The 26869-nt window shown below is 42.6% G+C and overlaps 1 protein-coding gene across 4 annotated transcripts in view; it reads right to left on the bottom strand.

The window, feature by feature from the left end:
- Positions 1 to 26869, bottom strand: part of arnt2 (aryl-hydrocarbon receptor nuclear translocator 2) — a 168101-nt gene that overhangs the window by 88640 nt on the left and 52592 nt on the right. The window contains exons 1-3 of one of the 4 annotated variants that reach the window (XM_062029818.1): positions 10189 to 10352; positions 9940 to 10096; positions 6659 to 6706 (exon numbers count right to left, since the gene is read on the bottom strand). In XM_062029818.1, coding sequence (XP_061885802.1) covers positions 6659 to 6705 — 47 coding nt within the window. In that variant the 5' untranslated portion in view covers position 6706; positions 9940 to 10096; positions 10189 to 10352. Of the gene's footprint in view, positions 1 to 6658; positions 6707 to 9939; positions 10137 to 10188; positions 10353 to 17586; positions 18454 to 26869 lie in introns of those variants that run through there. The other 3 variants (XM_062029828.1, XM_062029836.1, XM_062029809.1) reach the window with 3 other exon arrangements.

Genomic DNA, 26869 nt, shown 5'->3' with positions numbered 1-26869 from the left:
TCTTTGCGGTGTTCAGAGCCAAGTTGTTTGCTGTGCACCACGCAGACAGCCGTAGGACCTCGTTTCTATAGGCCGACTCATCTCCTACTGAGATCAACCCCCCACTGCTGTATCATCTGCAAACTTTACTATGGTGTTGCTGTTGTGGGGTGGTCTGCAATCGGAGGTGTAGAAGTTGTAGAGGTGGGGGCTCAGCACACATCCCTGTTGAGTGTTATCAGAACGTACGAAAGTTTTCAGTTCCTCCGCAAGTGAGATGCTCCAGTTCTTAGCCTTAATATTCTGGCCCCAAAAGTTGGTGATCACCTGAATGCCATTCCACACCTGCTGTGGGATGTTGTTGCAGAGTTAACCCTATATTTTGTTCTTGTAATCAAATTTGACTTTTTTAATCCCTCCTTTCAGCTTGGCTCTAGCAGCACCATAAAGGTCTTTGTTGCCTCCCCTGAAGATGGCTTTGCCATCATTGAGAAGCATCCTGACCTGGTTGGTCATCCAGGGCTTCTGGTTGGGGGAAATCCAGATGCGTTAATCCACTGTAACATTCCCCATGCAGAACTTGATGAAGGATAGCACCGCCTCTGTGTGTACAGCCAAGTACTGATGTTTAAATTTAGTCTATTCAACAAAACAGTATCTTTAGCGAGAGAAGTGTATCTTCAGGCCATGTGGGGATCAATCAATCAATCAAAGTTGATTTATATAGCCCTTGATCACAAATGCCTAAAAGGGCTGCACAAACCACAACGACATCCTCGGCTCTGATCCCACATCAGGGCAAGAAAAAAACTCAACCCAATGAGAACAATGAAAAACCTTGGAAGGGACCGCAGATGTTCCCCCTTTCCCGGGTGACCAGTGCAATGGATGCCAAGTGGATACGGGTAATAATGTGAGAGTCCAGTCAATAGGGAGGTGAGCAGGGGGATCCTCTTGTATGTAGACAGGTCAGACTGCCGAGACGTCACCGACTGCTGCATAGAGGAGTGGTGATGATCTTAGTCAGAAAGATGGTCCTTCTGAGAGGGGTGTATGCAGGTGTTACATGATAAAAGTTTGGTGTTTTGGGGGGCCCAGATCGGATTAATTGAGTTCCAATTCAATTCAATGGAGAACATTGATATGAGATACGAGTATTTTGGGTCTTGAGCTCCGTCACAAAACCAATTAAACTAGTAAGCCGAGGTACCACTTTATTTCAATCAATCAATCAGTCAATCAACCACATTTTATTTATATAGCCCTTAATCAAGAGTGACTCAAAGGGCTTCACAAAACCACGACATCTCCTGATCTAAACCCAAGGAAAAACTAAAAAAAACTACTGAGTAAATATATTTTTCCAGACTCTGGCTTAACATGTGTCTTAGTTACATGAGTGTAAAAGTGATTCCTTATATGTATAGGATCACCTGTTTGTTGCACATTACATGTTCTGCATGGTCAGCAGCTGCACATTAATTCTTCCTGGTGTGTTGGTTTGTTGTTAGTTTTCTTCCTCTTGTTAATCTTCATATACGTTGCTTTGTTTCATTGCCTCGTGTTTATTGTAATGTCATCACTTTATTTTATTGAAGAACCTTTTTTCAAACCAATAAGAACAAGATCAGGTTGTCTTCATGCAATTCCACGAGCATGAAGTTCTCATGATTTGTTGGGTGTTTGGTTTGACTTGAGGTCGGGTTTAAAGTGCATGGTGTACATCCCGACTATCCTTTTTGGCTTCAGCAGGCTTGGCCTACCTGGCATATCGCTCCTTATCCCTACCAGGTATCTGATCATCATCATACCTATAAAAAACAGAAAAAAAATAATCACATGACTTTCAGTGTGTGCAATCGATACACATTTACATTAAAAAAAAGCTTTGAGGTGTTTTTGTGCATGGGAGAAAAAAGTGATATGAGAATATAATTGGTGGAATTAGCAGTAGTTTAAACAAAGATGATGGTGCAATGGGTGCAACAAAGCAAGCTAAATTATGTTAACAGGTGTAAGTGCTGTTTTTCTTACAGCATGATTCTTTTTTCCAGAATTGTGTTGTTCTTATCAACCACAACTCAACCTCAACTCAACTTAATTGCATCTTAAAGGTAATAAAACCATCAGGGAGGGCAGTGTATCCTACCATCATATTAAAAGTTGACTTGAAAAGATCAAGTTACATTATCTTTTTTATTCAGCACCAGAGGATAACAAAACCCAATTAACCCTAATAAACCCTTTCATATAGCACATGTCTATATGTAGGTTTTTTAACTAAATAAAAGTGTTTCGCATACATTTGTGGCAGCCCGTCATAAATAAATTTGGACCGCTAGAAACACAGGTAGATCTGTGACTATGTGTTAGCGTTCGCTCATAAATATAATATAACACACCTGGTCTGCATGAAAACAAGAGGATTTAGCAGGATGAGTTATTGTTGTCAAATTAGCAACTTTGTCACTGTATTGAGCATGTATTCAGACTCCTCCGAATAATATTTTCGAAAAAAAAGCAACTAATAATAAATCTTGTGAAGATCTTTGGAAACTGTGAAACAACAGAACCTATCGCTTTTCTCACAAGAAGCAGGTGCTGCTATGCCTCCCATCCCTTGTTCTAAAATGACCTACAGGCTGCCCCTATTTGCTTGCGACTTTAAAAAAAACAACACAAAAAGAAGCAACATTAAAAGTTAATTTGTATTTCTAATACGGATGTAACGATACACGGTAAAATACCAGAACGTTCAGTCTGTCCTGCACGGGACAATCGGCCCTTATGGACTGCGGTTTTTCGCTTTTATATTTAATTTTGCAGCATGTATATGCTTATGCAGGTAGAAAAAAGCCCTCCATGCGATGTAACGTCCAAGCATCGTTTGGATTCAACCCATGTTTTCACATCACATACAGAAGAAATAAATAAAAAATCATGGACAGCCCGAACAGGGAAGTTGAAATACAACAATTTAAAGAAACACTGGCTTGATTCAATTCTATGGAACGCTCCTCGCGAGAAAAAACATCTAACCACTGCAGCTCACATTGTTACCTGAATGAATTCTGCCCACAGTACATACTTGCAGGTAATACTGTGTGACTGAACTATCCAGACTAGGAGATTAAATTTACCTAATGGGTTTATCAAAAGAAAAAACAAATTTGTATGTTTGAATATTTTTTAATCACACTTTTTATTGATGTGTCAGCTCTGATTCATGTCCTCAGATATAAAATGTGCTAAAAACCTTGTAAGTTTGTGTTTTGTCAAAAAAAAATTGTTTTTATCCACAATTTAAACGATAAACTGAAACTGTAGTCCAAAAAAAAGGTACGGGCATTTGCACGCTAATTGTTAAACTATAGGACTAGCTAATAGCTATTGATCAACATATCTTTTGTTTTTCCAACCATGGAAAGGAAGAATGTTATTGTCAAGGACGGTCTTTCGTACAATAATTCCTATGTAAAGATTTTTCTTACAAAAAGGCATGTTGCATGTCAAAAATGGTGCTGTTTTGGGGGACAAAACAATGATTACATTTATTTTATTAAATTGAAGAATCGACGACGTGTTGCAATACAAGCTTCAAACGGTAAGAACTGTGTCAAATAACTATTTTAACTCATATCCCAATGTACAACTGTATTTTCATAGTTTAGATATACAGTACAATGGACAGGATACATTGTTTTTTTAATCGCACTCACACACTTGTGTGCAAAGTGAAACCAACACCCGTAAGTCAATCACTTAATGTTGTGTTGTTCAAGGAGTTGTATGTCACCCGCTCAAGATTACAGTTTTTTAAAGCAAAAAATACAAGAACACCAATGGCTAGCATATGTTAACAATAGTGGATTAAAACAACACAAATGAAAGTCTAAATGTATCGCATGGAATGGAGATTGTTTTAACATTGGACAGGCACTTCTGAAAATAGCTTAGTTTGTGTGGACAAGAAAAAGCATCCAGCATCCAGCAAAAAAGTACTACACAAAAAAAAAAAAAAAATTCAAACTAAATATTCAAGAAGGAAAGAACTTAGAAATAGATGTTTTTTTCAATTTCTGTTGAAGCAGTGGGTGAAATTACTGGTATACGCTTTTCCAAACAACATGAAATATTTACCGTACTTTTATGTGTGTGTGTGTGTGTGTGTGTGTGTGTGTGTGTGTGTGTGTGTGTGTGTGTGTAATAGTGGGGCATACAGGTATAGCTAATCTAGTGTAACTCAGAAGAAGGCGGGTTATGCTTGCTTGTTCCAACAGAGAGACATAAGGGAAGTCATGTTTAAATAAGGTTTAAAAATCAAGAGATAACAAAATTAAGTTGGTATGGTATTGTATATTGCACATTTATTATGACATAACCCCACAACTCCACCACACGCACGACACAGTTGCATTGCACTTCAGTGATGTCCTGTTGTTAAATAAGGTTTACATGCATTACATAATGTCGTGTTATACCTGTCTATAGGTAAATGCTGAAGCAGCACTTCTTTAAAAATCTTTACGCTGACCAGAGTTTTACAAAAGCTGTGTTTCAAGGACAAAAACTTGTGTTTGTGTGTCGACAAAAAATATGGATAAAATATCCCTGCTGGTGTGGACATGCAGTCGAAACTGTCTGAGGCCACCAATCAAGGGAAACAGCAAAAGTGGCCATAATAGACATGTGGTCACTAGGGTTATGTGATATAGACAATATAGGCTGTATAAATTTGGCCTAAGATAGAGATTTTAATACTATCGCCATATCAGAATAATGCATGTTGATGGCACATTCTAGCTGTGTCCCGCTAGATTTGACAGCGACAAGATAACAAAAGTTGTCCTCAATGCAATGTAGCGTCCATGCTAGCCAGCTAGCAGCTAATGTCCCACCCCAGTAAGTAATCAAAAAGTTATTGCGATATTGAAACAAGCAACAAACATAACATACCAATTGTCTCATGCAAATGCAGGCTACTTCACAGAGAAGATACTCCTCCTGTCTGGTGGGGCCAGAACTGCTCTTCATGCAGCTGGTTGGTTGCTAACACAGGTTTGAAAGTAGCTTTAAGGGGAACTACCACAGAGTTCAAATACTTCAGCACTGACATCCTGTAGATTTATAGGATAACAATCAAATAAAAACTATAAAAGCCTAACAGAAAGATGCTGCAAAGATGTCTGTTTGAAGCAAAAATGAAAAAGGTTGTCTGTGTTCTTAATGAAATCAAATAAAAGTGATTTATGAAGTGATCATAAGTCATTTTCCAAACTTCAGGGTATCTGTAGTTTTTTTTTACAGGCAAACAAAGACTTAAAAATGCTGATATTAATTCACTAAAAATAAAAGAAAACCCAGATGTGATTGACAAAACTTTATAGGTACACGTTGACAACAACGTATACCTACAAATATATATTCGATAAGTCAATTAACCAACGATGAATGAAAATTAAGTCGGCAAGTTTTCCGGTGTCGATAAATCGCCATGTGCATGCTTCAAGAGCATTCACACTTTTCGTCGTGTTCAGCAGCTACGCGTGTTTCTGCCCTAACGAAAAGAAAAGGGGGGGAATTATCTTGTCCTCATTAAGTGTTTTTGAGTCTTTGTGCGGCGAGGGGGGGACTCCGGCCCGCTAGCATCACACAGTGCAACTAGTTAGCATGTAGCAGGTAGCATGGACAAAATGATCACAAAACCAAATGCCACTGCACTTGTGTGGGAATATTTCAGTTTAAACCTTTGGAACAAAATGAGCGTATCAACACCGAGGAGTCACTTTGCCGAATGTGCGCAAATACAACAAACCTGCTCACCCACTTGACAATCCACACTTACTGAAGCGTTCGGTGAACAAGCCAGGTCAGTGTAAACAAAACGGCAAAAATAGTGAGCGTTCACAGAAAATGTTGTTAAATACATCGCTAAAGATTTGCTGCCAATTAATACTGTTGAAAAACTAGCATTTCTAAAAACGCTGCAAATTATACTTGTCATGTTGTCGTGTCATGTTGATTTCCTCGGTTGGATTGTGCCAGACTTAATTTTTTTTTTGCATGACCTGTTAATACATCTGCTTATAGTGTAGTGTTTATATTGTCACTCTGCAATTTTGTTTAAAAAGGTCCTAACTTGATTGTCAGTTAAGTAATGTAATATGCGCTACTTCTGCCTACAAATTAAATATTGAAGTGCTACTTTATTCGTCAATACTTTATTTAGCCTTTTTATTTATCTTTTTGGTTCTGTACTTTTTCACTACCTTCTTAACATATTTTAATACTTTTTGTTGTGATTTTAATTAAATTGCAAAATTTTGCAAACAAAGTATATTTTATTATTTCTTTAGTTTACTTAACTCGGATAATTAAAAGCTTACATTCCAATTACAATGTTAAAATATATGAGAAATACAAGTTTCAAAGGAAATAAATGCGTTATTATTATGTATTATCATTACATGACTGGTCTCAAAAAAATTATGGCAAATATATTGTTTATCGGCAATAATTTGTATGTCAATATATCGTCAAACAAAATGTGACATCTGCCCAGGCCTAATGGTAGTAATGATATATGCAGCTGAGCAGCTACTTTGTAGCCATGATCCAACAGTACCCACAGATACCCTTAAACAGGAAGTGTCAAATCTTTGGTTTTCATTTTTGGCACCTTGAAAATTTGCTTGGTCCCTCTCCGTCCTCGTCATCAAAGTCCATTCTGAGAAGCAACCACAAGAAACATATGTTAACATCAAAACATAATTTCTGTATTTGAATAGAATGAAAATAAAGTGAACATAATAAATGTGTATTTGGTTAGACAGTGATAGGTAACAACAACAAAAATAACTGCGGTAAATAACTTAAAAAATATAAATGACTTTTATAGAAATATTACCAAGAAACATGTTTTTATGAGTGAGAGGAACACAAGAGGTACAATGGTCTGATTGATCAAACTTTATATAGTCAAGTAAGAATGGAAAGTCGATTTACTATTTACACATCGTCATTGACATATAATTGGTTAATCATGAATAATTAGCATTTAGTATTATTTTCCTCACACAGCTAAACAAGCTAAATGACCACCATCACCCCCTAGTGTTTAGGAGGCACACACAATTTATCAAACAATGAAATCAGAGATATATAAAAGGTTGGAAGATGGAGACACCTATTTTCATTGCTGACTGTCAACATACACAAAATGTTCCGTGTTGTTGCTTGAGCACCAACGTTCATTTGACATCATTAAGATGTCTGTGACAACATTCATCAACTTGTGAGTTGATGAGCTGAGGCAGCAAGTGGAGACTGTGTTTAGTACGTCTGAGCGAGAAGGCTCGGGTTTTGGACTGAGTTGTTCTTGCATTCTGTAGTTTCCGCCACTGTGAGTAAATGCTTGTGTTGCAGAACGTCACATAATTAGTGATATATACCGAGAACCGTTTTTTTTGGTATCTATTCCGACTTGATCAGTACAGGAGGACTGTTGAGATTCCTGCAAACAAATATGGCTATCGGTATTTCTTATTCAGCTTACCCCCTACCAGTATTGTGGCCGTTCTGACGATTGTTATATATTCTGCATATTTATGAAGACAGACAAGCTAAATGGATTGCACTCTCTGTTTTGAGACGCAATACTCTGCCCACAAGTTTAGTAGATCCGCTCTGCGTGTGCTATCAAGTTTGCACTTGTTTTAATACACGCAAACCTTTAGTAGATCAGGCCCTAAGTGTTTAAAGATGTGTGCTCAGTGCTCATAGGGCGATTTGAACACCTCCAAATAGGACAATCAAATACACTACTAAGGTGCACTTTACAATCAAACATATGATGTGTAATAAGTACAATACTTACAAGAAAACTCTTTGCAAGGCTCAATATACTAGTTCTGACTACGGGAACACTCCTGGGACAAACTGAATTGAATACATACTTGCAAACAAGACTCAGAAGTACAAGGAAACAAAATAAGACAACAAGACAACATAATACAGGAATCCTCATTACCCATTGCCAAATGAGGGCAAATTATATCTGTCTCTGTTATTTTTTAACGATTTAAACTTCTGAGAAACTTTTGGACAAATGAGGATTCAAAACCTTACCTAGTTGAAGCTAAATATATGGAGGACGGACTACTGCTTATAGTAGCGAGCATGAAGAACAGGGTGAAACGTTGGCGCAGACAGAAACCGATAGAGTCAGGTGAAATCGACTCGAAGCTGCAAATGTGGAATATGAAAGCCATGCTATTTTTGACATAAATGGCGTGCTTACCCAAAATCAACAGGAAACGTCCGGGACAGCTGGACCAAATGAATAACTGTCCATCGAGTGAGTCACTTTAATATTAATCAAGATACACGCAGCACGCTATGCGTGTCATTACAACTACTGTACATACACTCTCTGGCTATCTCAGTTGTTTCGCAACAAAAAATTAAGTGTGGGCTAATACTTTACAGATACTGTAATATAATTGTTTATGTGTTACAGTCAGTACAAATTGGTGTTCTATCGCATTGTGTTGTGCATTACAAACTCAAACGCGTTTCGTGCTGAAGGAGAAGCTAGCTTATCTCTCGCCGTAGTTATCCTTACGGCTAATAATGTAGCATGGCGATGTGTTACTACGATAGAAAAGAGTTCCCCAGTGTTTGCTCTTACAATAACAATGTCGTTACAGTTTGATTATTATAGAGGTTACAGAACGTAAATGAAGTACTGACGGTTTTTGAATACATTATTAAAATAATTTACAGGTAGAATTTGTTGCTCCTATTAGCTGCATTGCTAGCCACCTAGAACGATACGATTTTTACATGTTAGAATGCAAAAGAAAAAAAAAAACTTTTGTTTTCTTGTCTCTCAAAATGATTGTGAACGAAAATTGCAGTTCCCCTTTAAAAGACAGATGTTGAGAAAAGACTTACCTGTTGTTGGATGTTAACTGATGTTGCTGGTGTTAGCCCCTCTTGTGGTAATAAAATTGAAATAAGAAATTATCTTTTAACATCTTTTCACGTATTTATTTACACCAAATTATGTATAGTACCTATAAGAGCACCAATGAACATCGGTATCGATGAAATGACAATACACATTCAAACCTATGAATTATTTTGTGTTAATGACATTAACGAGTCTGGACAAGAAATCTATCAGGAAATGCAGGCCAACAGACCCCCACATAGTATCCCACCAGTCCAGGAATCTTCCATTTGTTTAAGGTATTGTATTAAAACATATGTGCCAGGGATTGTCATGGTTAACCATCCTCATTGTTTGTAACAGTAAGCGTTTAAAGAGTGTTAATTATTTTTCTACTTTTAGCAAAGTTTAATATTTCCAGTATTAATAATTCCAGCTTGTAACAATAGCACACTACTTTCATCGTATCTGTTTGCCTTTTACATATTTCACTAAGAAGGCTAAGTGTGGAAGAGGCTATTCAAGGTCAAGATTCTCCTTGGAACTATCATTAGCCTTAACCCCTACTAACCAAAGATCTACAATTCACCAAGGAGACACGCAATACAATAAACACTTCCTGTCCCACACTTAATGATTACGGTGTGAGAAATCGCAACACCTCTGTACCGTACCAAATGCTCCTAACCAAAAATCTGAATACATATACAGTATCATTACTCCCCTACTATGTTCCACAATAGCTGTTAGGATGTTAGGGGTATAACTGTACATGTATTTATACAAATAGTTGCCTCAGAGAGCACAACAAAATTAAATATTTATTTTCATATAGAACATGACTATACATTGTTATTGTTATGTACAGAGAAGGGAAGGAGGCGACAACCAGGGCACAACTGCGGTTCACAAGGTTTATTCAAACCTTGGATGATTACGTGGCGTGTGTATGCTACTTAAAGTGAATGAGTGTAGACTATGTGTAATATTAATAGTGTAAATGTTACCAGGGGTTGTTGTCTGTGAGTGTTTGTTGTATCTTTCGTCGAGTCCAGAGGGGCAAGGCAAAGAGGCAGTTCGTGAACAGGCAAGAGGTCGAGGGCAGGAGCGAGGCAGCGTGGTCTGGGTCCGAGCAGGGAGGTCGTGGATCGAGGAAGTCAGTCACTGCGGAAGACACAAGGGACATGAACAAGGGAGACACGGAGAGAGAGCAAATAGCAAAGCACAGGGGAGGGAATGCCAGACGTGATGCTTACTGGGAAGATTAGCGTCATTCTGGCAAAGGTTCCTCGGGTCCGCTGGTCTTTATGCCGCTCCCCCTCGTCAAGTCCAGCTGTGCTGATAAGTGATTGTTTGCAGGCTTGTTGCTGTGTTGTGCTCAGCGCGAGCAGAGGCGTGTCTGAGCATGCTGCCAGCAGAGGGGTTAGCAGAGGTGCCTGCAGCTCCAGCTGCAGAGGAAACGCGGGTTCGACTCCGCGTCATGACAGTACCCCCCCCCCCTTATGCGAGGCCCCCGACGAGTGCCGGGGAGCATCAGGATTGGCACGGTAGAAATCCTCCAGAAGAGAGGGATCGGCAAGATAGGAGGCAGGAACCCAAGATCTGTCTTCTGGCCCATATCCCTCCCAGTCGACCAGATAAACGAGCCCCCTACCTTGTCGACGGACCCTGAGGATTTCCTTGAACGTCCAAACCTGATCTCTGTTCGCCAAGAACCTCGAGGGTGGGGGGGCAGGGGCAGGAGGGGACAGAGCGCTCTCCGCTACCGGTTTAATCTGGGAGGGTGGAAGAGCCAATTTGACAGATACAGGGTTTATGATGGACAAGATGGCAAAAGGACCAACGTAACGTGGTGCCAATTTTCTAGATGGTACCTGGAGGCTGAGGTCCTTTGTGAGTAGCATAACTTGTTGTCCTGGCCGATAGGACGGGGCCGGAATGCGATGACGGTTGGCGTTGCGGCACATCCTCTCGGAGGCCCTCTCTAAGGCCGCATGAGCGGCTCTCCACACCCTCTGACACCGCCTAATATGAGCCCTAGTCGAGGGCACAGCGATTTCCAGTTCCTGTTGGGGAAACAAGGGGGGTTGATAGCCCAACGAGCACTCAAATGGGGACATACCGGTAGCGGAGCTCTTCAAGGAGTTGTAGGAAAATTCCACCCAAGGCAAAAACTTGCTCCAGGACGTGGGTTGACGACTGGCGACACAGCGTAGCATGGTCTCCAAGCTTTGGTTTGCCCTCTCAGCCTGCCCGTTGCTCTGGGGATGGTATCCTGATGTGAGGCTGACCGAGGCCCCGATTCCCTTGCAGAAGGCTCTCCATATTTGTGACGTAAACTGAGGCCCTCGGTCAGAGACGATGTCCACCGGGATACCTTGTTGCTTGACGACGTGTAGTGTGAGAAGATCAGACGTCTCTGAGGCAGAAGGTAACTTGCGCAGAGGAATGAAGTGGGCTGCCTTGGAGAAACGGTCAACAATAGTAAGAATGGTGGTGTTAGCTCTGGAGGCTGTGTGACCAGGGACGGGCAGGAATGGAGAGAGGGTGAAGGAGACCAGCAGGAGGCCTGTGTGACGTCTTACTACGGGCACAAGTAGGACAAGCAGCGATGAACTCACATGTATCCTTGGCCCTGGATGGCCACCAAAAACGTCTTCGCAGCAGCGATAGGGATCGTTGAAAGCCTGGATGGCAAGAGAACAGACTGGAGTGCCCCCAATCCAGGACCCTGGATCGTAGCTCCCGGTGGACATAAAGCTTGTTGGGTGGTCCACCTCCCGGTCCTGGATTGGCGCGCAGCGCAGACTTGACCAGGTCCTCCACCTTCCAAGTCACCATTCCAACAATGCGAGTGGGAGGGAGGATGGGCTCCGCCACTGACGGACAGGTGGTCTCTTTCACGAATAACCGGGATAGTGCGTCAGCCTTAGTGTTCTTAGACCCAGGCCTGAAAGAGAGCACGTAATTGAAGCGGGAGAAAAACTGCTGCCACCTTGCCTGGCGATTGTTGAGTCTTTTGGCAGCTCGGATGTGCAGAAGGTTGCTGTGATCGGTCAGGATCTGGAACTGGTGTCTAGCTCCTTCCAGCCAATGTCTCCATTCAACCAGGGCCTCGTGGACCGCCAATAATTCCCTATTCCAAGCGTCGTAGTTTAGCTCGGCCTGGGTCAGGCGCCTAGAGAAAAAAGCCACAGGGTGAATCAAATTGTCACTTCTGAACCGTTGTGAGAGAATAGCACCAATCCCAGAGTCTGAGGCGTCCACCTCCACCAGGAAAGCAGTGTCTAAGTCGGGGTGGACGAGAATGGGGGCTGAAACGAAACGCTCTAAGTCCTCAAAGGCCTTTCTAGCCAAAAGTGTCCACACAAAGGGCACGTTAGTTGACGTGAGGGAGTGGAGCGGTGCAGCAACCCTACTGAAGTCCCGAATGAATCGCCGGTAGAAGCCGGCGAAGCCGAGGAACCTCCGAAGTTCCGTCCTAGTAGTAGGTTGAGGCCACTCTACTACGGCCTTAACCTTCTTCGGGTTGGGTCTTATGTGCCCCTTTTCGACCACAAATCCCAGGAACTCCACTGAAGAGGATTGGAAGCTGCATTTCTCTGCCTTCACGAATAGACGATTCTTCAGGAGACGTTGCAGGACACGCCGGACATGTTGCTGGTGGTCAGAGAGGTTACGGGAGAAAATCAGAATGTCGTCCAGGTATATACCACAAATTGGTCCAACATGTCCCGGAGGATGTCGTTGACAAGTGTTTGGAAAACTGCAGGTGCGTTGGTAAGACCAAAAGGCATTACCCGGTACTCATAATGCCCCATATGGGTGTTGAAGGCCGTTTTCCACTCGTCCCCCTCTCTGATCCGTACCAGGTGATAGGCGTTACGGAGATCCAGTTTGGTGAAGACGGTAGCAGGTGCCAAGGACTCAAAAGAAGAGTTGAGTAGCGGAAGAGGGTACTTGTTCTTGATGGTGATGTTGTTTAGGTGACGGTATGCAGGGCCGAAGGGACCCGTCCTTTTTGGCCACGAAAAAGAATCCTGCGGCCAATGGAGACTTGGACGGGGTAATGATGCCCGAGGCAAGGCCCTCCGTAATGTATTCCCTCATAGCCTCCTTCTCTGGAAGAGACAGATTGTAAAGGCGGCTAGAAGGCAGAGTAGCGTCAGGGAGTAACTCAATGGTACAGTCATAGGGTCTATGAGGGGGTAGTCCCTGTGCACGTACCTTGCTGAAGACCTCGGCTAAGTCATGGTAGTAAGCAGGGACCAGGCATAAATCGGCCGGGGGAGTCGTGGTAGTGGAGTGGTGGACCGGAAGGGACGCTGACCTGAGACAGTTAGCCATGCAGGGTGTGCTCCAAGCCAGGATTTTTCCGGAAGTCCAAGAGATATGGGGGTTGTGGAGACGAAGCCAAGATCTTCCAAGAACCAGTGGGGCTACTGGAGCTTCCAGCACCCAAAGGCTGATGGTCTCCCTGTGGTTACCGGAAATGGTCATTGAGAGGGGCTCCGTGCGGTACTTGATGGGGCCCAACGGCCGTCCATCCAGGGCTTGTGCAGGCAGTGTCTTGTCCAGGGAGATCAGGGGAATGCCCATCTGCCGGGCGAACTCGTAGTCCAAAAGACTCGTCTGCTCCAGAGTCCACAAATGCCTCCACTTGTACGCTCCTCTTGTCCCAGGCCAGAGTAGCGGGTAGCAGAATGTCTGGGTTTTCTTCCTTACGGGGAAATAAAGTATGGCTCACCAGGATTCCCTCCGCCTTGAAAGAGGGAAAAGGTTGGTTTCTAGAAGCTGCTCTCTGGCCTCGCTCACCTGCACGTTCACAAAGTCTTAGATCAAATTGGAGGGCCAACTTGATGAGGTCTTTGCAGGAAGTAGGTCTGTCTCTCAGCAGACCGTCCTTAATCTCCTCAGAGAGGCCGCGACGGAACGCGCTTTGGAGCGCCCGGTCCTCCCAACCGCTGTCTGCCGCCAGGGTCCGGAATTCCAGGGTGTAGGCTGCCACGGAGCGTGAGCCCTGCGAGATGGAGTGCAGACGTCCGGCCGCATCCCCCCATCCTTGGGGTGATCGAAGACGGCCCGAAATTCAGCACGGAAAGCACAGTAGTCAGAGTTGAGACCCACGGTCCTGTCGACGGCGGCCGTAGCCCACTTAAGTGCCGGTCCGGAAAGTAAAGCAAAAATGAATGCAATCTTGGCGCCATCGGTGGAATAGCGGGAGGGCTGATGACAAAAAATGAGGTCACATTGTACCAGAAAACCCCCACATAGCTTAAAGTCTCCCTCAAAGGGCCTCGGACTGGCAATCCTGGGTTCCTGTTCCAGACTGCAGTGTTCAGGTCTCCGGACTTGGGACGCATGTGGGGGTATCACGGGCCCGGGACTGGCCCCAGGGCATAGGCTGTCCAGCCTAGTATACAGTCGGGAAAACGCTCTATCCAGACTGTCCTCAAGGGCAGAAAAACGAACCTGATGCTCGCTCACGACGGAGCTAAGGATAGCCAGGTCAGAAGTTCTGGATGGCCGGGCCTGGGGCTTGCCGTTGTCGCCTGGTTCCGACATTTTGTGGCCAGAACGTAGTTATGTACAGAGAAGGGAAGGAGGCGACAACCAGGGCACAACTGCGGTTCACAAGGTTTATTCAAACCTTTGATGATTACGTGGCGTGTGTATGCTACTTAAAGTGAATGAGTGTAGACTATGTGTAATATTAATAGTGTAAATGTTACCAGGGGTTGTTGTCTGTGAGTGTTTGTTGTATCTTTCGTCGAGTCCAGAGGGGCAAGGCAAAGAGGCAGTTCGTGAACAGGCAAGAGGTCGAGGGCAGGAGCGAGGCAGCGTGGTCTGGGTCCGAGCAGGGAGGTCGTGGATCGAGGAAGTCAGTCACTGCGGAAGACACAAGGGACATGAACAAGGGAGACACGGAGAGAGAGCAAATAGCAAAGCACAGGGGAGGGAATGCCAGACGTGATGCTTACTGGGAAGATTAGCGTCATTATGGCAAAGGTTCCTCGGGTCCGCTGGTCTTTATGCCGCTCCCCCTCGTCAAGTCCAGCTGTGCTGATAAGTGATTGTTTGCAGGCTTGTTGCTGTGTGGGTGTGTTGTGCTCAGCGCGAGCAGAGGCGTGTCTGAGCATGCTGCCACCAGAGAGGTTAGCAGAGGTGTTAGCAGAGGTGCCTGCAGCTCCAGCTGCAGAGGAAACGCGGGTTCGACTCCGCGTCATGACAGTTATTTTATTAAACAAACTGAAAAGTATTCTTATTCATATGACAGCATGTCATTTCTGTCTCATCATGTTCAGATTTACAATTTATCATCTGTTCTATGTATCACGTGTGGCGGAGCGGATACATTCATTGAATAAATGACACCTTTAATGTTGACTTTGTGGATTATTTTGGAGTCTTTCTATTGTGAAAGATTGTGTTGTAACTATGGGGCAGCCATAGCTAACTTTCCACTCCCTCAGTTTGAGGCACCCCCGACACAACCACGTTTGTATGCATGATCTACCAGACAGCTTTATGCTACAGCGCACTGAGAGAATGATAATGACAGTGTATGGTTATCTCGGAAACTGCATTACACATGCACTTAACTGAAAATAAAACAAAAACAGCTTTGGCAGGAAAAGTCCCTGATGCCCAGATGTCATGTTTATTTTTCCATTTTGCCAGGATCTACGTTTAGATTGTTTTTTCATGTTTATGTTGACCTCGGTTTAATGAGTTGCTTCGGCCCCTCAGGATTATACTACTACTATAAGTACTGATCTGTACGTGTACAAACACACAACAAGTTTTAAAGCACTCCTTTGGTTTTATCTCAGTCTTTTATTAATGGCTTCACTATGTTAAGGCATGATGAGAAAATGCCTTTTACATGTCAAATCTGCTTATGGTCTCAAAAAACTTCCTCTATGCACTATAAGCACTATTTGGAGAAAAAAGCACATAAAAAACTGACTGTGGTTTCTCTTTAGTAAAAGGAATATGTTCCTGTTTGTAAAAGCTATTTTGAAGAGTCACGTGACTAGTTTGGCAAAATTATTTTACCAGCGTCAGCTCTAAGTGTAACAGGGGCCAGTAAGAGTTGTTGCGCCAGATGTACGTTGGTAAACTTAATCCCCTGACAGCTTCAAATAGGGTGCAGCTTGGGCTTTTAGCCTAGTGGCCAGCACACGTTGCTCTCAATCGGACAGTTATGGGTTTTACGCCCCGCACGGTGGGGTGACAGTATGGGAAGATCTCAAACACAACGCAGACCGCTACATAAGCTTTTACAGTTTACTGCACATTTTAAGCACACATTGAACGATTCAACACAAAACTTAAGAGGCTAAGCATAACGACTCCTATAATACACCCGGCTTGCTTTTTAAATATATGGAGTCAGCCATGACAAAGTTATTGTAGAAGCTTTGCCTATTTGCTTCAAAGAGCTCCAGAGCATTGCATACAGTCTTAGTCAAAAGTTTACATACACTTGCAGTGTTTCCCCAAGAAAATGTGTTAGTTAAGGTGGTGGGAGGGGGTGTTGCCCGGGATAGGCAGCAGGACGCGAAGGGGGTGGGTGGGTGGAAGGAACAGTGTAACTCGGCCTGTCGCCATCACGTCTCCACCTCATCGCTGCCACCACAGCCTGGGGGGGCAATAAACTACAGACTCTGATTACATTGAACACATTGTTTATTAAAAAATAACCAAATAACAATATATTATAATAAATAAAAATATTAAAGAAATAAAGAAGCCTACAATTATCGGTTGTGTTTTCCGCTCCATTTGCAGAATGGCGATATACGATATCTCGATATTTTTTCTTTAAAGTATAAACAAAACACAAAACAGTCCTAGTTACCTGAGATACTAAGTATGTCATTATTATGACTTAGTAAGTCAATATTTTGACTTAGTAATTTAATGTTAGTTTGTCTAAATTGTCAGACGATCGCTTCTCTGATGTCTCCATTATGTCCAGAAGTCTCTTCTTTATCTGGACGTCTTCTTCTACTGCGTTCAGCAACTTTGTCTCGATTGGAAGTTTTCGTTTTAGTATGTAGTGCTTGTGGCTGTTGAGTTTTGCCTAGTTAAAAAAAAAACATTTTTATAAGGATTTTTACAAAATTACATTCAATAATCATGAATACATTATTTGGGATAAACCCACTTTAGCACAGGTGTAAGATAGTGACATGTTATTTACAACATGTCAAACGGCCCTCAACATCGTCGGGAAACAATGTGTGTCAATAAAGCACTTCGAGGTATTTCAATTTTGACAGAAAAAATATATATTTAATGCAACTGCAGTGTTACTTAACTTAATATTATTTATTACAAGAAACTACTCAAAGCATTTTTAATACAACCCTATTTAAATACATCCAAAACAGCTGAACTTTAATATATGCTTGCCATCTTGACTTTTGATTCCAAAGCAAGTATTTTTGTCACACTGTTGTCAAACAATGATAATATTAAAACAAATGGGCAAAATATGATTCCACATTGTTGAAAGTGGTCATCTGAGAGCATTTGTAATTGCAGTGCAGTTAATATAAAATGTTTTGATGCCCCAGATATAAACATCTACAGTATCTGCCTTTTAACAATATTACTTCCTAGCAATGAAGTTAGCGCCCACATACCTGAAGTAGAGCTCTTCTCTCTTTCACCACAGAAGATTGTGGATTGCTCCCATTGGAATCTTGCTGCTCTTGTACATCATTCGGCATATCTTTGTCTGTGACCAGGCTGTCAAGGGTGAATGGAGAATCCCAACTCCTGTGAGAGCTTGTGTCAATATCTGATGTTTCTATTCCAAATTAAATGGATGTAGTTGATGGAGAACCACCCCAGATCTGCTCGCATAGTTCGAAGTACAGCAAAACAACTCTATCATAACCAATTCTTCCACCTGCGTCAACTGATTGTCTGTACTTTCCACGAATCTCTTTCAGTTTAGTGCCGATAGTTTTTTTTGTGGTGTCCTCTTTCCGATGAGGAAATTCCTCAGATGTCCCTCCAAGTCCGTACCGTTCCAAAATAGGGTAAGAATGTCACCAGACTTGGACTGGCAAGTTTCCCAGTCAACACTTTGTTGAGTTTTGTTAACTTTAAACTCCAAAACAATGCTTAAAAGTAGCTCTACTTCTCTGTCAGTCCACATACATAATTATGTCTTGCCGTGACCCGCCATTTTTGCTATATGCCGCCTCCGGAAATGACGTTTTGGATGTTTCTGATTGGCTAAAAATGGTCTTAAGTCCTAGCATACAGCGCCCCCAGTATGTTGGCATGTGTATGACACTCAGTGTATGCGTTTGCTTGGGGACAGAGATCGTTTTTGAAATGCGCACGTGTGGCTGGAGATCTTGTTAAGACGTTAGTTTAGGCGGTGGCTCTTTGTTGTTAAGGCGGCAGCCTTAACAACAAAACACTGCGGGAAACCCTGACTTGTAAAGAACATAATGTCATGGCTGTCTCGAGTTTCTAATAATTTCTACAACTCTTATTTTTTTGTGAGTGATTGGAGCACATACTTGTTTGTCACAAAAAACATTCATGAAGTTTGGTTCTTTTATGAATTTATTATGGGTCTACTGAAAATGTGACCTTATCAATAATTATTGATATTATTATGACCTATGAAAAACATGGACCAGGAGAAAAATATATTTAATATTGACAATTTTGTTTCAAATTAAACCTTTCTCTGATTATACGGCAGAAAATAAATTAAATGTCAGCACAACCATAGAAAACACTCAAACAATGTAAACTGAACTCTAAAATCACAATAAACACTTAACAATAGCCTCTTTAAATTAAGGTGCAAAAATAATGGATATGTAAGAAATTCTTAATAAAGTGTAACAAAATAGTGCAAAGTGTGAAAATGTAAACGTCAAGAAACCTGAGAACTTTTTTAGCAGGTTTACTGCTGGGAACTTAATGCTGTGTAACATTTAATTTGGTCTGTTAATCTTATTTAAGTATAGAAATTAATTTATGTTATGCAGTAACTATTAATAAAATGTTATTGGACCGAGTTATTATTTTAAAGTAGCACGTTCGATATATTTTGTTAATTATTTTATTCATACAGTCCTGCAATTTATTTCCTACTTGTTGCTTCAGTGATCCGAATAGGGAAGGGACAAGGGTTGAAAAGAAAAGATGAGTGGGACGAAGAACTACAATCTATTTGAAAAACTCCCAAAAAATGCAAAGTGACTTTTCCTGTTATATCCACAATTTAATTGCTCTCTACTGCACTAATTTTTACTTTCTCTTCCCACTCCATGCAGAGGATCAACTCCGAGACAGCAAGATGTTTAGCGAGTCCATCCCATTGCTGACTGACCACTCACTTCCTGTTTACTCGCGACCACTAGTGCCCTTGTTCATGCAACCAACCATGCATCATTCTTTCCATTTTTTTGTGTACCAAAAAAATATATATATACACAGTATGCAGTACATCAAATAAAAAAAGCATATTTTTATTTATATGTATTATGTGTCTATCACAATATATATTAACATCGTTTTATCAGTGCAGCCCTGTGAGTGAATACACATTGTTGCAGAGCATTCCCTCTATGGAAGTATTATTATAGCAAAATGATTTGCAAACATGTATCTCCATCTGTGCGTGTGTAATCCAATTTGCGTGTGTGTACTAATTTGTGTGTCTGTATATCAATCCGAGTGTGTGTATTTAGATTCGAGCATGTGTGTTTTAGATCCGTGTACGTGTGTTTTAGATCCACGTTTTAAGTTGTCTGTCTGTCCCTAATCAAAACTAACCCTCTATAGGCTGTCTACTTACACGTGACCTTTGCGACACTTCTGCCGTGTAATATTTGAGCGAGCACATCCAGATCCATTAGCGTCTAATACAACTTTTGCGCGCGCATTGAGAAGTGATTGCGTGTAATACAATCTGCGTGTGCATATCTATGATCTGCGAGAAGCAGGAACTCTTTTGCGACACTTCTGCTGTCAACAATTTGAGCGAGCGCAACTAGATTCCTGAGCGTGGAATACAACTTGTGCGCGCATTCAAAAGTGCGTACGTATAATACAATCTGTGTGTGCGTATTTGAGGTGTACCTACATTTAACCAACCACGGAAGACACCACAAAATTTAAACCAATCAGAAACAACGTACACCTGAGGTGTGTGAAAGAAAGACGCCAAGACCCGCCTTACGTTGTTTGTGATTGGTTTAAATTGTGTCTGTCTGTAACACCCCCTTGCTTTTCCTTATACTTACGTGATTAGTGGCCTTGCAGCCACTAATCACGTTATTCTCAGTTGAATCAACAATGATGGACCACACTTTTAACACTTGCTCATAGCTGCAAAGCTCCAGGCTTTGCACGTGACAGTCACGCAATTTAACCCTTTCTCACGAGACACGCCGCACTTAACATTTCTCACGCTTTAAATTCCCCATTCACTACTCTGCTTTTTTCATAATAATACACTTTGGTTTTGGCAGCTTGCCGTAGTTCGAGTAACTTTGATAGATTGATCAAAATAACCAATCCCAGACCAAGCCATCAATCCACTGTGTCTACATTTAACCAACCACGGAAGACACTAGACAATTCAAACCAATCAAAAACAACGTAAGGCGAATCTGGGTGTCACTCTTTCATGAACCTCAGCTGTACGTTGTTTCTGATTAGTTTAAATTGCGTGGTGTCTTCCGTGGTTGGTTAAATGTAGGCACACCTCAGATACGCACATGCAGATTGTATTATATGCACGCACTTCTGCGCTAACTTGTCCAGGGTGTACCCCGCCTTCCGCCTGAATGCAGCTGGGATAGGCTCCAGCACCCCCCGCGACCCCAAGAGGGACAAGCGGTAGAAAATGCATAGCTGGACTTCTGAATGCAGAAGCTTTTGTTGGTGACAGGATTTGCAATGATTTTCAAATCTTAAAACATTTGCGCTTTTTGAAATCATTTGTTTGTGAAACAACAGGTTATGTGCTTTGCATTGATATACATCTCATTGCCGTAACCCAAGGGACTGCATCATGGCAGCTCCCAGATGACTAGGCTTTGGAACGAATAACCCTGTGTGATGAAGACAGACGAAGAAGCAAACCTTTTCCCGACATTTGGGGGTTTCCTACAGTTGTTTTTTGTGATTCATCTTGTTTGCTGCATTTTTTTCCGTGTTTTTGTTTGATTGCAAACATGTGGAGGAGGTGGATACACAGCTGATTCAAGAAGGAGGAAATCATCTGAATCTCATTAAGTAGTAGGCAATACTGGCCCAAAGTTAATTACTCTTTGACGTACAATGTATTACATTTCATGGTTTTAATTGTAAAACCATATTTCTTTATTCGTGAACATGCTGTCGTGTTCATTAGAAACTGTAAAATTTAAATCACATTTTCTGAGTTGGTCTTTCATAATATTCTGTTACGACACTGAAAGCATGCAGTAAAACTAAACAACTGACACATGTAATACTAAAAAACACCCGGAGATCGCAGACCTCTGCCTGACCTTAACTCCCAATAGCAAATAAGTCCTAAATCCAGATAGTGAGCCCGTTCACCCCCAAAATGTAATCACTTTTCTTTATCTCATTTCTGACATTTCCTAACATACACATGTACTGTATTTTAAGGACTATAAGCCGCTACTTTTTTCCAACGCCTTGAAACCTGCAGCTTAAAAAAGGGTGCGGCTAATTTATGAATTTTTCTTCGCTAACGGCCATAATGTTTTGTAGTCAACAAATAGTTTTCAACAAACACTGAAAAGTTTTTTTTTTCATTCTGACCCGATACTTTTTTTGTTATTGTTGTTTTTTTCTTTGTTTTTTTTTGTCTTGTCCAGCTTCCCAGGTACATCATACTGTTGATGTAGATGCCCATATTTGCTGTACAGATTTACAAAAGAGAAGTGTGGGATACTCCGTGACCCCGAAAGCGGTAGAAAATGAATGGATGGATGGAAGTGTGGGATACTTCTCTTGTTGATGGATGGAAGTGTGGGATACTTCTCTTGTTACATTATTTGTATCTGACTTTATTAAATGGAGGTATATCTTTGTTTGGCACAGCCGGACCGTAGCAGGAGGGGATAGAAAGAGAAAAAAAGGAAGACAGAGGGGGAAATTGCGGGGAGAAGAGGGTGATAGGACAGAGAGACAACAACAACAACAAAAAACACAACAATAACAATAAAAAACAAAACAGCATCAGCAAATATGATATGTACAAATATGATACAAAAAGTGATAGCAAAAAAGCAGTTACTGAAGTAAATATTATTAACACAGAAATTACAATGAATATTATTACATTACAATTGGAGCAATACAAATACCAATAGAAATAGCACTATTAATAAATAATAATTATAATTACCTCTATTATCAACAATACAATTGTTTCAAATGCAACAATAACTGCAACAATAAATAATGATAACTTGAAATACAAAAGAAACAGATAAATGGAGGTGAAGAAAGAGAAGCGAACCGTATTAGAATAGAACAACATAGAAAAGAAAGTACTTTATTGATCCCTGGGGGAAATTCAGCACCACAGTTCGCTCACAATAGACAATAATAAATATAAATAAATAATATAATATAATATAATTTTTATAATATATAATATATATATAAATAACATAAATATATTCTACATATACTCTACATTTAAGTGCAGTCAAGGAACATATGCATTATACAGTCTGATGGCTGTCGGTATGAAGGACCTCCTGTGTCGTTCCGTGTTGCATTTTGGGAGTCTGAGCCTTCCACTGAACGTGCTCATTCTCTCTGAGTGTAGTGAGTGGGAGGTGTTGTCCATAATGGCTAGGAGTTTTGCTAGACTTCTCCTCTCTGACACCAACGCCAGAGAGTCTAGCTCCACTCCCACCACGTTACTGGCCTTCTCTACCAACTTGTCCAGTCTGTTTGCGTCCCTCGCTCTCAGCCCGCTGCCCCAGCAGGCCACGGCGTACAAGAAGGCGCCCGCCACCACCGACTCGTAGAACATCTTCAACATCTTTGTGCAGACGTTGAAGGATCCTAGTCTCCTGAGAAAGTAGAGGCGAGCGGGCTCTGTCCCTTCTTGTAGAGTGCCTCAGCGTGTTTTGACCCATTCAGCTTGTTGTCCATGTGTACACCAAGGTATTTATAATCCTCAACCATGTCCACATCGACCCCCCTGATGGAAACAGGGGTCGCCGGAGTACTCCTCCTCCTTCCCAGGTCCACAACCAGCTCCTTGGTCTTCGTCACATTAAGCTGGAGGTTGTTCTTTCCACACCATGTGACAAAGTTCTCCACCAGTGCCCTGTATTCCTCATCATCACCATCCTCAATACACCCCACTATCGCAGAGTCATCAGAAAACTTCTGAAGGTGGCAGGACTCTGAGTGATAATGTAAATCGGTGGTGTAGATGGTGAAGAGGAAGGGGGAGAGGACTGTGCCCTGCGGGGCCCCAGTGTTGCTGACCAGCCTGTCAGACACACAGTCCTGCAGTCGCACTTACTGTGGTCTGTCAGTCAGGTAATCAACAATCCAGGACACCAAGGGGGCCTCCACCTGCATCGTCTCCAACTTCACACCCAGTAGTCCAGGCCGTATGGTATTAAAAGCACAGGAGAAGTCAAAAAACATGACCCTCACACTGCTCGCAGGCTTGTCTAGGTGGGTGTGGGCTCGGTTCAGCAGGTAGATGACTGCGTCCTCCACTCCCAGTCGGGGCTGGTAGGCGAATTGGAGTGGGTCCAGGTGGGGCTTGACTGTAGGGCGGAGTTGTTCCAGGACCAACCTCTCCATGGTCTTCATGATATGGGAGGTTAGAGCCACCGGCCTGTAGTCCTTCGACGTGCTGGGTCGCGTGCACTTGGGGATAGTGACCACGCATGAGGTTTTCCACAGTGTGGGGACTTTCTGCAGCCTAAGGCTCATGTTGAAGATGTGCTGTAGCACACCACACAGCTGTGGGGCGCAGGCTTTGAGCACCCTGGGGCTCACACCGTCAGGACCCGCGGCCTTGCCTGTTTGTAGCTTATTTAGCTGTGCATTCACCTGTTCTGCAGACAGACACACTGGGGGGGTCTCAGGTTGTTGGGGGAGGGGTGGTCATCAAGCTGAGGGTGAGGTGTTAAGTGGGGGGAGGTAGTCATTGGAGTTGGGGGGCTGTGAGGACGGGAGGGGGGGATGGATTGGTTCGCTGAAGTTGTTAGGGGGCCGGCTGGCATGTCTTGGGGGAGGGGGGCAGGAGCTTGTCAGAGCCACTGTGTCAAACCTGTTAAAGAACTGGTTTAGTTCATTGGCCCTCTCTTTGTCTCCGTCCACCCCCCTACCCCCCGACGGTTTGAGGCCGGTGATGGTCTACATACCTCTCCAAACCGCCTTCATGTTGTTGTCCTTCAGCTTCCCTTCCAGCTTCCTCCTGCAGTTCTCCTTGGCCTCCCTGAGTTTGGTCTTCAGCAGCCCCTGAACTCTTTTCACATCCTCCCTGTTACCAGCATTGAATGCCTTCTTCTTCTCATTCAATAGGGCTTTGATGTCCTTGGTCACCCATGGCTTGTTGTTTGGGTAGCAGGTGACCGTCCTTGATGGGACATTTGAGTCAACACAGAAGTTGATATAGTCTGTGATGCACTCTGTGAGCCCGTCAATGTCCTCTCCATGAGGCTCCATGAGCACCTGCCAGTCAGTTACCTCAAAACAGCCCTGTTGTGTCTCTTGGACCCGTTCTGACCACCTTCTCACTGTTTTTTTGGTCACAGGCTGTCTTTTGATCAGAGGCACATAACAGGGGTTGAGGTAAACAAGGTTGTGGTCTGACCGGCCCAGCTCAGCGGTATGGAGCTATACGCATCCTTGATGTTTGCGTACATCAGGTCAAGATCTTATTTCCTCTGGTTTGGCAGCTGACATACTGAGTGAAGTTGGGTAGTGATTTCGGGTGCTTGGTTTGGAGTCTGGCTATCGAGCTGTGGATGACGTCACTAGCAGCTGCAGCGTTAGCAGAGGGGGGGATATATACTGCCATCATGATAACATGCGGAATCTCCCTGGGCAAATAATATGGTCTGAGTCCTACATCTCTATATTCGGGTCACAGTGGCGTGCTTTTATTGTGATATGACCGGGATGACAATATTTCTTATTAATAAACAAAGCAAGCCCCCCTCCTTTCTGCTTGCCATTGGTTCGGTCCCGGTCAGCGCGCACCGTTTGAAACCCGTTTATAGAGACGTTACTATCCGGAACATCGTCATGCAGCCACGTCTCAGTAAAACACATTAGGCTACATTCACGATATTCTTTCTGACTAGCGGCAAGCACCGACAACTCATCCATTTTATTTGCTAGAGACCGCACGTTACCCATGACGACGGAAGGAAGATATAGTTTATATCTTCTCCCTACCTCCTCCCTTCAGCCCTCTTCTGTCTCGAGCGTCTCCCTCTCCCTCGACAGCCACGAACACCTCAATAAGTCCTTTTTAGCTCCTCCGGGATCTGGTTAGTTAGCGCCGGGTCCGTTAGCTGGATGCTAATAACTGGTGCCGCTAACAACTGTTCCCTGGTGTAGATGAAAGAGGCTCTCCCCTCTTGTTGTCCGTTTGAGCTCTTTAGTAGCGTCCCCACCGTCAGTAGGACGAACAAAACACTTCTAAACTGCATTTTTAGAAGGGCACGACTTGATAAAAAGTAAATGTAGACTAAATGTAAAAGTATAAAAAAGTACAAAACGAACAAAGACAAAAGACAAGGACGGAGCGAACTGCAGCAGCGGCCGTCTAGATCGATGCATGCGCACTATATTAACCTTGTAGATTATTATAGTAACTATAGGTTAAGCTTTGTCAGTGTACCGTGTGTTACCCAGTTTCCCTTATGGGAACAACGTTAATATATGTTTGATGAAACGTGATTATATGCATGACTGTATGTATGCATTTGTGCTTCTATATGTACAGTATGTGTATATGTATGTTTGTACAGTGAATATGCATGTGGATGTATGTACCGTGAGTGTGTATGTATGTACTGTATTTGTGTATGTATGTGGGAGAGTAGGTACCTATGAATGTGGGTAAGTGCCAATGTGTGCGCGTATGTATGTATTAATGAATTAATATACGTATGTGTGTGTGTATAACAGTGTGTATGTGAGCATGTATGTGCATTTGTATGTACAATATATTTGTTTCCCCAGTGTGTGCGGGAGCCAAAGTATGGCCCCAGCTACCCAGAGAGCCCAACCCAAAACAGCAGATGCGTTGCCAAGGGAACAATGGACCACCGGGCCCACGCAGGCCATAGACAGACGTGCCTGGCAGAGGACAAGGCACGGAAGATATTTTGGATTGAGGGAGCTGCCGATACCAAGTACCTGTCTGATACTATTACTCCCATGAATTAAGGAAATTTCTGCACACCGAGTACCGATTCCATTGCAAGGTGACACATTTTTACAGCTAATTTGAAATCTTACGAAAACAAAAAAGTACAAATGATATTACTTTTATTTCTGTAACACTGATCAATTTGACAGTAAAGTATCAGTATCAAAAGTAGGGCAAATAACTAAAGTTCAACATTCAAAGGTAAACAGTTCCTCAAATTACGTCCAGGCACAACTATATTTCATTTGTCAAGCATAATGGCGAGTTTCGCAGCAATAGACAGGGCAGTGTGCGACCCACGGAATTTACTGGGATGCAAAACAGCATCTAAACGACTGAAAGATTAAGCCTTCTGGCTGACCCAAGTGCTGTTAAGCTAATCATTGATAAAGACGTGACATCAACGCTCCAAATATATGTCGTGAAGCTGACAAAGTCAGCGCCTAATAATTTTGTGTAAAAGTCTTACACAGGTCCGGAAGGGCTGTTTCAGTCATGTATTTACGACA

The sequence above is a fragment of the Entelurus aequoreus genome, linkage group LG02, assembly GCF_033978785.1.
Source record: "Entelurus aequoreus isolate RoL-2023_Sb linkage group LG02, RoL_Eaeq_v1.1, whole genome shotgun sequence".
In the NCBI taxonomy this organism is placed as follows: Eukaryota; Metazoa; Chordata; class Actinopteri; order Syngnathiformes; family Syngnathidae; genus Entelurus; species Entelurus aequoreus.
The sequence above is the reverse complement of the archived record's forward strand: the minus strand, read 5'-3'. Positions and strand labels throughout refer to the sequence as shown.